Raw genomic sequence first — 14,123 nt, 5'->3', positions numbered from 1 at the left:
GATGGGAAAGGGGAAGACACACAGGAAACCTGGGTGCGAAGGTTGGGTATATTGCCTTATAGAAATGTAATGCTGAGAAGAAAATGTTAAGAGGAGCAGGAAATTTCAATTTAATGATCAGATACCGTATTTAGTTTTGTTTAGCGACGATATTCATGGTGTTGGTTTTTGATCTTATAGCTTTTTCTCTAATCTTAGGGCTTTTCTAGATATTTTTAACTTTTTAAGTTCCCCCTGAAAAATATAATGATAGTTGTGGATTCTCTCTTAGAAACTGAAACCTATCTTACAAAAATTTATATACAATAATGAAAGGGAAATAGAATATAATGTTGTAAAAACATTTTCTAAACAACATATTTCTTCCTGAATCCCACAACTCTCTATGCATGTAATATGTCTAGAAAATTGAGTTTTTCTGGTTAATTTAAAATTCCACTAAACTTACATCATTTTATAACATTTGAAAGCCCACTTTTTCAAAGGACAAAATACAGTAAATAACTATTAATCTTTAGATATTTGCAAAGCATTTTAAGATCATGTGGTTACCTCGAAGCAATATTACCAACCCTAAATTTTATTCATCATGCAAAACTAATTGTGTACTTCAGTTTTCTCATTATCTACGTTACAATATTTGACCTTACTAAATAGGATTCTCTGATTTCTGTATTTCAGAATTGCCACTGCCTTCAGACAGTGTCGATATTATTATTTCTGACATTCCATTTGGAAAAAAGTTTAAATTAGGAAAAGACATCAAAAGCATTCTACAGGAAATGGAAAGGTGAGTCGTTGAATTTATTTTCATAATTTTTTAGCTTCTGGGCATTAAACCAAAATATATCATTGCTCTTAACATCTGATTGCATTATTTTTCCCAGATTTTTATGGTTTAATTTCTTAAGATTTCAAGTCAGAAGTTTATAATTGAAATAAATGTTATTCCATATCATCTTGTATTGTAAATTTTATTCAGAAAAAAAATTTTTTCTATTTCATTCACTGGGCTACATAATTTACATATACGTTTCTAATCCTCACAAAAACCAACACTGTACAGATAAGAAACTGAATCCCAGAAAGTTGAACTTCCTCATGATCACATTGATGCTAAAACAACTGAAAGGAATCCTGTCACAAGAAACAGTGAACAAGGCCAGCATTGGCTGTGAAATGAAAGTGCAGCACAGGACATTGTTCATCTCAGGGCTTCTAATTTGACATCAGGGAATATAATTTAATAGAGGGGTTCAAACAGTGAGACCTAGATATGTATTTTTCTCATTATTTAAGTTGGTAAAGGCGTGAACCTAGAATGCTACAGGAATGAATAGACACCAAAAAAGATCAATTCATGTTAAGTTGTTTCATATGGGCTTTTATTTGATATACTAGGATAACATAAATGTCATAAGTTGGGCTGGGGATGTGGCTCAAGCGGTAGCGCGCTCGCCTGGCATGCGTGCAGTCCAGGTTCAATCCTCAGCACCACATACCAACAAAGATGTTGTGTCTGCCAATAACTAAAAATATATATATATATATTAAAAATTCTCTCTCTCTCTCTCTCTCTCTCTCTCTCTCTCTCTCTCTCTCCTCTCTCTCTTTAAAAAAATAAATAAATAAATGTCATAAGTCTACCATGTGAATAATGTGTCACATATTCTTTAAAAATGAACACATATTAGAGAAACTTCAGTGTCAAGGATGACAGTACACAAAATTAAAGCTTGACTCAAAGTCTAAGCCCAAGTCAATCTCACTGTGTCTTGTAAGTTGGGTGCTTCACACTTCTTTTTGAATTGTCTTATTTCTAAGCAACTTCCCCTCCTGCCCAGTTACCTAACTTTTAGGGACCTTTCTTTCTGAGCACCAACTCTTAATTCAAACATCTCCTGAAACCCATATACTCCCTGATTCCTAGTATAACATTCCCCTACAGTTTCACATTGCATATTTTACATTTTAAAATTTTGCATTTTAAAATCATTGCAGAACTTTTTTTTTAATATTTATGCCCCACTTTCCCAGCTACCCTCTACCTAATTTAACTGATCTGAAGTAGGACCTGGATGTCAGTACTTCTTTCTTTCTTTTTTTATTTATATATGACAGTGGAATGCATTACAATTTTTATTACACATATAGAGCACAATTTTTCATATCTCTGGTTGTATACATAGTATATTCACACCAATTTGTGTCTTCATACCTGTACTTTGGATAATAATGATCATCACATTCCACCATCATTAATTACCCTATGACCCTCCAACCCCTCTGCCCTATCTAGAGTTTATCTATTCCTCCCATGCTCCCTCTCCCTACCCCACTATGAATCAGCCTCCTTATATTAAAGAAAACATTCTGCATTTGGTTTTTTGGGATTAGCTAACTTCACTTAGCATTATCTTCTCTAACTCCATTGGATGTGAGTACTTCTTAAAAACTCCTAGTATAATTGTTGTGCAAGCAGGATTAATAACTAAACCTTTGAGCCTAATAAGGTAATTCACCATTTATATCATTAACCGATTCACAGTGAGATATTAATATGTGATCAGTGACATGCATTTAACCTGGACCTTTTCAGAACGAAGATGACTGACTCAACCTAACTCAAAATCTAGTGCTGCCTATTTTACGTATCTGCACAAGTCAGGAGTGAACGGGTAGGAATTTGAATAGACAGTCCTTTCAGCACTAGTAAATTATACCAGCCTGATATTATCTAGGCTGGTTTTTTATTTTATTCCAAGTAATTGAAAGTGAAATAATGATAGATTTGACTACCCTTTTACCATGGCAGTAAATTTAAGTATTTACCTGAGAATCCAAAAGATGAATAGTCAAATTTCCTGCGTAATTAGAGCACCTCCGTAGGACCAGTTCAAAGTGTGTGCATTTGAATATAAGGGACTTTTTCATCTCCTGTACCCAGGCTTCCTTGCCACCTGCCCCAACCTCTGTGATCTGACTTTCAACTTCTTGTGGTTTGAGGTTTGATACAGAAAAGACAGGATGCTAGGGTTAAGAGAACAGGCTTTGGAGCCAGGCTGCCTGGGTTCTAGTCTTGGCTCTAACTCCTCATAGTTCTTCAGTCATAGGCATACTGCCTGACTTCACACCTTGTGCATAATCTTTAAATCTTAACACCTACCTTGCAGCCTTGTTCAGAGGATTCAGTAGATTTAAAGCTTTTAGAACAATGCTGGGCATCTAGAAAATGCTCAGTATCCGTTAGCTCTTGCCTGATTTTTTTAGTGTAAACTACTTCAGATCTTTTGGGAAGGAAGTGGTGATACATATAAAAATTTAAGTACACATAACCTCTCCCAGTGATTTACTGATGATTTAAGGCCTTATATAGGAATTGAAAGAGATAGGGAGTTTTAGTAATAAAAAGAAGAAAAAATTACAAGAGGTCAGTAAACCTGTTCATAATAAGCAGTGGAAATAGCTGATCCTATATGTAGTATCATGCATGCATCAGAATTAAAGTTTTTCAGACAAATGATTACTCTATTGACTTGAATTAGGCACTCTCAGCTCAATTATTTCCTCTTTTAATTCATTTAAATATTATCCATTTCATGAATACAGAGCATTTTGAGGAATTTAAGGAAGTTTAATATGGGTTTTCTTTCTAAATATAGCCATGTAAAATATATGAGCAAAATTAGAAATTCAGCTTGCTCAGCTTGAAGGTGGAGGCAGTCCTGTGTGACAAAAAGACATGAGATGATCAGGGAAGAAGCAAAATTTCAGTGAATTTAGAAGTTGAGAGAGAATAAAAAGAGACCACAGATGTTTAGAGAATGTTTGAGTGAATACTGAAGGAAAGGTGTTTTCAAGGACTGTGAGTAGAGCAGACCGCCTGGAGCAGAGGACTTAGTACGTGGGTAAGACCTACTATATTTCATGGTCAAATAATTTAGAATTATTCATGTCATCTACTCTGGTCTTGCAGGTCTCTCTTTTATCTTGTTTGATACAGAGTGTTCCCAACTTATGAACCACAAAATTTCTTTTCAAGAAATAATATCATTATCATCATCAAATACCCCATATGCTAGTGTTCAAAGGGATACAGTTTGGGAAATATTGCTTTGTAATTTTTGAATAGCTTTCTTAGTGAGAAATTATATGTAAATGAAAATATGCCTACAAAATGTTAAATTTCCATGTGAGTTTTACTTTCTTATTGCCTCCATTATTTAAAAAAAAGTTATAGTACATAAGTTGGTGATAGGCATCTTGCCTTGTACTTCGGTATAAATAGATACTTGTTAAGTAGAATCATTGTTAATTTACTGTATCTTGTTTTTTTCCCACTCAGCAGTATGTCATGAATCTCCTTTATGATCAGTTGTATTGTACATTATAATTTCCAATAATTGTCACAGTATTATATGTGTTACCATTATGTACCAATACTTATGGATGTAGGTAATCCTCAATTTTTTTTATTTTAATAAAGAACAATGCCTTGAACATTTTTACAGTTTTTCAAACTTACTATATGATCAAGTTGCTTAAAACCAGTATCTTAGTTTCTTCATGTTTAAAATTACAATGCTAACCAGCCACACATAAAAGGACAAATGAGAGTGTTAAATAATATGTAATACAAAATATTTTAAATGGTGCCTAGTACATGATAAGTGCTCAATAAATATTTGCTATCATCACATTATCAATATTATTCTACTACTGCTGTTATATCTTAGAATAATTTCTTAGAAGTGAAATAGACGGATAAAGGTTATGTACATTTTGTATTTTTGATACATTATTGATAGTTACTGTTCCAAAACATTTCCCTCTTTAAGAGTACTCATTTTCTCATAATCTCAATTGTTTATTTTCATCTTTGTTAATTCAGTGGGTAGAAGGGTTATATCTCATGTATTATTTTAATTGTAATGTATGTGTTTAGAGACATTTGTATGTTTTCTTGCTTGTGTCCCATGGTATACAACTGCATCTGTCTTCATCCCACCTCCTTGTCTCAGGAGAAGTCTCTCTTCTGGCCAGGGTATCCTGCTCATTCCCTCCTTTTCAAGGATAGCACTCTGCCCACTTCTCATTCCTACCTTCAGCTTAATTTTCTCCTCATTTTTTTCCCAGAGAATCGGCCATTTTTCTCAATATACTTTGTGAGTATTTACACAGTTCATCACTGCACGAGGTCCTGAGGATAGATACAGGCATCGACTAGGACAGAACAGGCCCCAGACCGCCCTGTGTGGGAAGATGGATTGTTAATGAGTCAACACACAGGGTCATTCCAGATCATAAGTCAAATAAAATAGGATATTTTGCTGGAGAGTGAGAGAAGAGTAGTAGCTACCAGAGACAGGTAGAAAGTCAGAAAGACTGCTCCATAGAGGTGACATTTGAACTCTGGGACTTTAATGAGAAAGCACACAAGGGATGAGAGTTAAATGCACAGCAAACAGCAGAACCAGCAGTGCCAAGGCGAGCAGCAGCGGCTGGTGAGGTCAAGCAGCTGAAGGAAGGTCACTGCGGAGGCAGGCAGGCAGGCAGCAGCCTAGGTGAGGTCGGTTGTGGAGGGAGCTTGAACTGACTGAAGGGCCGTAGAGCAGCTGGAGAGGTAGCAGGCATTGGCATCTGTCTTCTGTGTGGAAACTGGGAAGGAGAGTGGGAGGGGTACTAAGAATGGAAATAGGGCCTGTCTATCAGGAGATTGTTACTAAGTCCAGACAGAATATGAATATGCAGATGAACATGTGAAACAGTGTGGAGACAGAATTATCTGGGTTTCCTGGTGGATTCGATAAAAGAAAGCTCCCTTCGCGCTTCAGTCTTTCCCTGTGACCCTTGGTCCTCTAGCTTCCTTACCCGTATAACTAAATTTCTCAAACAGTCCACTCTTGATAGCTCTGCTTCCTCACCTCCCATTCTCACTCAACCCCAGCAGACCCATGTCTGTCTGCTCCTGTCCTCATCTAGGCTTGCTGTCCCTTGGTTCTCTGATGACATCTTATAATCCTGGTCCTTATTAGTCCTGTAGCATTTGACACTGTGAGACCATCTCCTTCTTGAAACTACATCTTGGGCTTCCAGGACATCACAGTTGTCCAGATTGTTCTCTTATGATATCTGTTCATTGTGCTCCTCTCCCCTGACCTTCCTTAGACCTCCTATGTCTTCCCTGGTCTTTTTTCTCTCTTACTCTGTTGCCACCCAGATGACCCCCTCTGCCCTATGACTTTGTCTGCCTTTCACTAATGAAAGCTCTTGTCCCTCTACCTCAAGCCTGGTCTTTCTCGGTGCTTCCAAACTGAGTACCCTGCTCTCTGGGAATCTGCACTGTGCGTTCCTCAGGCACTTTCTAAACTGAACTCTGCTCTTCCTACTCTTCCTCCTCTTAACCTCTGTTTTCCCCATAAGGCAGGTGGCTTTCAGTGACCCTCCACCTCACGCCTTCCTGCGTCTCACCTCTTCTGCCTCCAGCCCCCTCCCTAGCTCCAACCTACAACTTCCTGGCTCAGTCCTGCTTGTCCTTCAGCTCACCACACAGACATCTCATCATTGGGGAATTTTCCCCTCTCCTGTGCCCGGATTGGGACCCACCTCGTGTGTTTCCAGGGCCTTTACATGTGCCTTCATGGTGGCCTTTATCACCCCCTGCACTCCTCACGTGCCTCTCCCCCAGTGCTCAGTAAATCTGCACCTTGTCATGGTTCCACCTGAGGCTGCTCAGACTTCAGCAGAGTAAATGAATCCTCCTCAAAGGGCGACGATAGTCACGGTCTGCCCCGCTTTGTCTGAGCTTCCCTTTGCCATCTCTTTGTTCATGTTTTAACTCCTCCCTGGTGACTTTCTTCTGCCATCAGCCTCCTGCCTACTCAAATATGCTGATTCTGTAGACTCTGTCACTCGCCTTTTTCTCTGTACAATCATTTATTAGAATGTGACTACAAATTACTTTGAGGCTTGCCTTTTAAGTAGAGTAAAAATAGATAATTAAAGCAGATTTGTACTAGAGATTCAATAATTACTATAATGAATATGCATTATGGAAGATACTACCTAATTACCAAAAATCCTTGTATTTAAATAGAGAAAATTAAATTTCAAATTAAAAACAACTATTTTAAATAAAGCAGGATTGTTTGTTGTCTAAAAAGAAAGAAGTACTCATCCTAATTACCCCATTCTTTGTCACAGAGTGCTGCATGTTGGTGGAACCATTGTCTTGTTGCTTAATGAAGATCACCACAGGCTCCTTAAAGACTGCAGAGAGGGCAATAGCCCTCTCAGCTCCAAGGGCAGCCACACCCATGAACCTGAAATTAAGAAATGCTTGAATCCTGAAGAAAACACTGGCACATCAGAGATGGTTCCATCTTCACATGAAACCAGTAACAACACATGCTTAAACAAGATGTCACCTTTTGGCTCTTTGGTGCCAGTGGAATACTACAAAGTTAGCTTAGGAAAAACAGAAGCATTCATATGCAAATATAAGAAGTCACACAGTTCTGGACTGCTAGGGAGCCAGGTGGAATCCTGTTTGTCCTGAGAAATTTTTTTTTTTTTTTTTTTTTGGCACTGGGAATTGTACCCAGGACTGTCCCACCACTGAGCTATATTCTCAGCACTTGCTATTTTTAAATTTTGACACAGGAGACGGGGACTCACTCAGTTACATAGGCTGGCCTCGAACTTTGATCCTCCTGCCTCAGCCTCCTGAGTAGCTGCATACTATCTTAGACCACCACACTTGCTCTGAGATTCTTTATAGCACCCACAGTTTCAAGTAAATATTCCCCTGAAGACAGGAGCTATGGTGAATTGGCACCCTCTCATTAAGAATTTCTGCTTTATGCTCCAAAGCACTCTACAGTTATTGAATATTTTGGGAAAAAAACTCATGTTCTAAGGTCTGTCAATATGAAAATCCTGTTCTGCCATGCACAATTTATGAGCAGAGACTTCTGCTTCCAAATAAATATTTCTAAGGGTTCACATGAATCCTTCAGTCAACACAAGGTTGAGAAATTTTAACTATCAGGTTGTAGAAATGTAGAAACCTTTATGTGTAACTTCTTTTGATATTAAACTTGATTTTTTTGAACCTATAATTTTCTTCTCCATTGGAATGAAAATAATTTTTATTTGTAGTACATTTTATACAGCTCGTGATAAAAAATATCAGTGAAAATAACAACAACATGAATTAAGCCAGTAGCCTCCAACGTGATAGAAAATGAAGTTTACTTTTTTTTTCTGAACAGCATTAATAAATTGCCGCCTTATGTGTCTTGTGTTGATTCTGTGAGAAGAAGAAATAGGAAGTTGATGAAAATATAGCTCTGATTTTTTTTTTTCAACATCCTGATATAGTGGCTCAACTTTTTGCCTGACTTCATACCATTCAAACAACCTGTGTTTGGGAGATTTCCTACTATGTGAAGCCCCAAAATTTGCTTTCCAACCAGGGCATGGTCTGTCTTCCAGGCCAGTGTCAAGCTACATTACACTTGCAAGCTGTGGCATTTGTGCCTGTGAGCAGCAGAAAAGTAGTCACCAGAACATTCCTGTCCTGAAGCTTGCCTCTCTGGCCTTCCTAGAAGTTCTGAGAGCTACCAGAGCTACCGGCTACCTCAACTACATTCCTTTTTTGTTAAAATTGTGTAGATTTGTCTGTTAGCAACCAGAACCCTAACATAGAGATACTCTGAGGGGTTTCAAGCAACATGCCCCCAGACAGGTGATTCTGTTATTGGTTATCTGGCTTGCTTAGGGTTAAGGATGACTTAAGCTAGTATTATAGAAAGTGTGTGGCATGTGATGATGGTAGAACAATTCATTATTCCTATGCTTATTCCACTGCTATGAGAAGTATCAATAACCTGAGAAACATAAGCAGGATTGAGGGTGAACTATCTACTTTTAACAAAATTTGACAACTAGGAGAAAAAGATCAAGATTCCCGTAGTCCTTATTCCTTGGGTTAATGCAATGGCCTCAGCTATGGGCGACTTTGCCCCAGGGAACATCTGACCATTTTGGCTGCTACATCTTGGAAGAAAGAGGGTTGGAATCTAATGAACTAAGGAAAACCAAGGACACTATTAAACATCCTACAGTGCACAGGACAGTCCCTCACAACAATGAATTAATTGATTCAGAATGTTAGCAGTGATCAAGTTTTGAAACAGTGGCTTTGTTCATGATAGAACATGCCAGGAATCTATGTGTGTGTGTGTGTGTATTTTAGTTCTATGTGTGCTGGGGATTGAATCCAGGGCCTCACAAGTGCTAGGCAAATGCTCTACTACTGAGCTACAACACCAGCCCAAGGAATTTCTTAATGTTTATTCCAGAGAACCTCTATTTCTGGTAGCCATTGGACTGAGCTGAAAAAATGAACTCAAGACTTTGATCCTGTGAGACGCTGAATTATCCGCTGAATTCACAGCCTAGTAGGTCTCTAAGGTGAAAATTGGTACTTGATTAGGAAAGGGGGGACCCTGAGAATTGGGATGGAGACACAGGTGACTCAAATAACTCATAGCCCAGGGAGCCTCCTGAGCCAGAAGCAGCAGCTCTGCTCCTTTCCTGATGAGGCTCTCCTGGAAGGTGCTCATAGCCTAGATTCTCTTACACAGGGAAACCAGTTTTTTTCGTGTGCTTCATGTCTCATTGCTTCTAGAACTTAAAGTCAGAGCCCAGGAGGCTTGGGGCCTGTGGAGGAAAAAGGCTTGCATATCAGAATTCCAAACACTTCTAATTGAGAAGGCAAAATCCTAGCTAATATGAGAGGATCCATTATGTCATTCGAGAAAAAGCTGGTTGTAATTTTAGATCAAATTGAATTTGTTGATACAGGGGCACTTAGCAAAGGTCCTGGCCAAGCAGCTGGGAGGGGCTCCAACAGTTTGACAACCAGTCAACCTGGATTCTTTGGTTACCATCATCATCTGGAGCTGAATCCCAGAACTTTGGGATGTATAGAGAAAGAAATTCCAAGAGGTCAACATATTGGATTGGGCTGATGATACTTCCCCACTCTGTGTACCCCAAAGCCCTTCATCACAGCACTAAGGGGGAAAAATGCATTGGGGGATGGAGGGAAGCTCTGTAGTAGATTCTGTGGGCTGGGGATCAGGTAGGACATGGCTACTGCAATGGGCCTCCTGTTTTCTCTGGAGATAGATGGGATACCTCGGTGAGAGTCCAAGAAACAGCATGTAAAGACCAGAGACGAAAGAATTATGGAGACAGTAACACCAAAGTGGTGTCTAAACTAGAGCAGTTTTCATCTGCAAGGTTTGGGGTAAGGGCTAATCAGGTACCATATCCCTAGATGCCACTAAGCTCCAAGTAGATAAAATCTATTAAACTCCTACTTCTTGTGCATAACCCCCACACATACACCCAGAAAAAAAAAGGTCTAGCAAACTGTTGGGAGGGGCTCCAAGTCTGACTTAAGCCACAGTAAAGTCATAGCCCATTACCCAATTCCCAGACCTGAATCTTCATATCCAACAGCCCTTTGAATGAACAGGAAGATAGATACCATTGAGGGAAGAAGCCCTCTTAGCCTTCATCAGAAAAGTACTATAGCTACTTAACAAGATAACAAACAGCTCACTAAGGAAAGGGACGACCTAGACCTTTCAGGTGCTGGCTCACTGCCCCACACCAGCCCTAATCCCTGGAACCCAAGTGCCACTGGGGAGGGCGGTGCTCAGGCAGCAAACGAATTTTTGACCCAGTAAATTCCACCACTCATGCAATAAATACTGCATACTCATTGAGCGCCAACCACTTTTCTAGGCACTTAGGATACATCAGTGAGCCCAACAAAGATCCCTCCCTTCATAAGACCCAAATATTCTAGGAGAAAGAAAACAATAGACATTATTTATTTGACAGGTTACAAGGTGATAATAGTGGGACAGGGAAATGAGGTAAAGTGGTGGGGGAGTAAGGAGGATGGAGACAGAAGTATTTTCCAATTTTAAATAGGTCAGGCCTCCTTGAGAATATGAGGAATGTGAGGATTGAGCAAATATTTAAAGGAGATGGAGAGTCAGGCACGGTGGCACAGACTTGTAATCCCAGTGGCTTGGGAGGCTGAGGCAGGAGGATCTCAAGTTCAAAGCCAACCTCAGCAATTTTGCAAGGCCCTAAGCAACGTAGCAAGACTGATCAAAAATAAAAAGGGCTGCAGAGGTGGCTCAGCGGCTAAGCAACCCTGGGTTCACTCCGTGGTACCAAAATAAAGGAGACGGAGGAATGTTCTAGGAAGAAGAAATAGCCAGTGCAAAGATCTGAGGCAGGAGAATGCCTGATGTATTTTAACAAGAGCAAAGAAAAGCAAATGTGACTGAAGGAGAGCTAGTGAGGGAGGAAGGAGATCCGGTGAGTGTGAGAGTGGGTGGCAGGTGGGCATGGTAGGTTAGGATTAGATGAGGCCTGAGGACTACTGTAAAGATGGGCTTTTACTCAAAACCACTAAAGGAGTTTGGAACAGGTAAGAGAATCTAACATCCATTTAGGAATCAACGTAACTCCTGTATTACAATCGATTATAAGAAGGAAAAGGTGGAAACAGAGAAATCGGCTGGGAGGGCTTTTTTTACAGTAATTGAAGCAAGATAAAGTGATACCCGCAGGATGACAGCAGCAGAGGAGGCAAAAGGTGCGTGGATTCTGGATGTATTTTGAAAGTGGAACCAGCAGGATCTGCTGATATGTTTGATGAGGGGGGGTGATAGATGGAGAGGAGACAGAAATGGCTAAGAATTGGGGGCAAGCACCTGGAACAACAGAGTTCCCATCAACTGAGAGCAGAATGGCTCTGGGGCCATTGGGGAGGGGTTTGCAGAGTGGGTGGGGGCTATCAGAAGTTCAGTTTTAGACTTGCTAGTCTAGACAGTCTAATTTTGACTTGTCTAGTCAAGACAGTCTAAACTAGCAAATCCAGTTTAGACTTGCTTGCTAGACAGCTTTAGACTTGCTAATTTTAAAATGCACATTAAACAAAGTGGAGATGTCACGTAGGCAATTGAATATGTGAGTCTGCAGTTTAAGAAGAAAGGTCTGCTCTGGAGACATATATTAGGGAAATGTCAGTATTTAGAAAGCATGAAACTGGAGGGCATCACCAAAGTATTATCTATAGAGGGAATACTCTAGAGGGTTAGAGAAGGAATCTTCAAGGGCAACCAAGATGGAGTAGCCATTGAGCTAGGACAAGAACCCAAACTGTGCCGGCCTGGAAGCTTACAAACAATGGGTATGGAAGAGGGGTGGGCAACATTACAAATGCTGCAGGCCCACCCAGTAAGAAAAGGAGTGGAAATTAACCATTGCATTTACCAATGAGGAGGTCACTGGTGGCTTTGAAAATGAGAGTTTTGTGGAGAGCAGTGAACCAAACCAGATGGCAACAGGCTCAAGAGAACATAGGAGAAGAGCTAGAGGTAGAAAGCATTAGGCAACACTTACCACTGATTTTTTGGAAAAGAAGAGCAAAGAAATGGGAAATGGGAGTAGTAGATTGGTAGGAGAAGTGGAATCAAGAGAATGATTTTTTTTTTTAATTGAGGGAAGGATGGTGGAGAGAATGTTCCAGGAGAGATAAAAGTTGATGAAATTCGAAAAATTGCTGAAAATGGGAAAATGCTGGAGCAAGGTCTTTGAATAAGAGGATGGAACGCAGTCCACTAGTGGAGGAATTCGCTTTAGATAGGAGCATGAATAATTTATCCATGGTTATGGGTGGAAAGGCAGCAAACAGACATTTCTGCTAAAATATGATAGATGTGCTCCTAAAAAGGTTTTCATTCTCAAATTCATGCTCTAAGCAATTATGGGGAAAAAAATGGGTCGGGCAGACCATCCCAAATCTATCCAACTTTGCAACCTGAGTACTAACACCATCTTAGTAAACATAAAAGCACAAAGCCAGGGGCTGGGGTTGTGGCTCAGTGGTAGAGCACTCACCTCGAACATGCAAGACCTTGGGTCCAGTCCTCAGCACCACATAAAAAAAAATAAAGAAGTGAAATAAAGGTGTTGTGTCCAACTACAACTAAAAAATAAATATAAAAAAAGCACAAACCCAGGCACAGTGGTGCCCACCTATAATCCCAGCTATTCAGGAAGCAGGGGCAGGATGGAGGCCAGCCTTAGCAATATGAGAGAGAGAGAGAGAGAGAGAGAGAGAGAGAGAGAGAGAGAGAAGGAAAATATTAGCACAGTTTAAAAACATCATATTCCTAGTAAATAAGTGCATCAGTAAATAAAGAACTTCACCTTTTCAGGGAAAAGGCAAAGACACTGTAACAGAATTGGGCATAAAGAAAGATAAACTGCTGAATTATTCCAAAAGCATTTCTGTGGCACAATCTGTGGCAAAAATGAACCAAGAAGAGCATGCCATGTGGGCACCTTATTCTGCAACTTTCTCATTCTGCTGGTTCCATTGGTGCCCTTCTATTCTGCTGCTCTTATCTGGTGACACCAAACATGAATATGGTAAGGGAAAAAGTCACTTAGACACCAACCCAATTTCCACCTTGGAGTGACATCATCTCCCTACTTAGCAATAATATTTGAGCTAGTGCCATTACAGAACATGCATTGTAGGAGAGCAGACTGTAAGTGGGAACAGATGCTGGACAGTGGGTGGATCTGGCAGTAGAGACTGTAGAATTTCTTTTCTGATTACCTCAGTTTTCTCAGTGAAAAAATGAATGGTAAGTTCCTGAGTCCATAGTTGAAATAGCTTCCCCTCAGCCATCTGACCCATGAAATAAGGCTGTCAATTAATGAAAGGGCCAATGTCACATTCCTTAGGCTTCCCCTTCCTGCCAAAATAACTCAACAGAAGCAATACCAAATGATTGTAGGAGTTGCAGGCATTAGTGCCACCAATAAGAAAGGCACAGACACTTGATGGAACTCTGTGACATCTGAAGGCAGTCCATGTCACCTTTGAGTTTGCTGCTCAGACTCATTCACTGTTAATGGAGGCCTGGGCAAAGCAAGGGCTCTCCAGCTGGTCTAGGTCCCACCAGAAGCAGCTCTACATTAATGCCCATATGACCTGAGAGACCTAGCGACACTCA

At 40.0% G+C, this 14,123-nt stretch overlaps 1 protein-coding gene across 1 annotated transcript in view; it reads left to right on the top strand.

The window, feature by feature from the left end:
* Thumpd2 (THUMP domain 2 tRNA and snRNA guanosine methyltransferase) overlaps positions 1-8,019 on the top strand; it is a 33,317-nt gene extending 25,298 nt beyond the window's left edge. The window contains exons 7-8 of the mRNA XM_026410140.2: positions 682-790; positions 7,204-8,019. Of these exons, the coding sequence (XP_026265925.2) occupies positions 682-790; positions 7,204-7,558 (464 nt within the window). The 3' untranslated portion in view covers positions 7,559-8,019. The remainder of the gene's footprint in view (positions 1-681; positions 791-7,203) is intronic.
* The last annotated feature ends 6,104 nt before the right edge of the window (positions 8,020-14,123 follow it).

This window comes from Urocitellus parryii, chromosome 12, assembly GCF_045843805.1.
Source record: "Urocitellus parryii isolate mUroPar1 chromosome 12, mUroPar1.hap1, whole genome shotgun sequence".
In the NCBI taxonomy this organism is placed as follows: Eukaryota; Metazoa; Chordata; class Mammalia; order Rodentia; family Sciuridae; genus Urocitellus; species Urocitellus parryii.
This window is presented reverse-complemented; position numbering and strand designations above follow the sequence as displayed.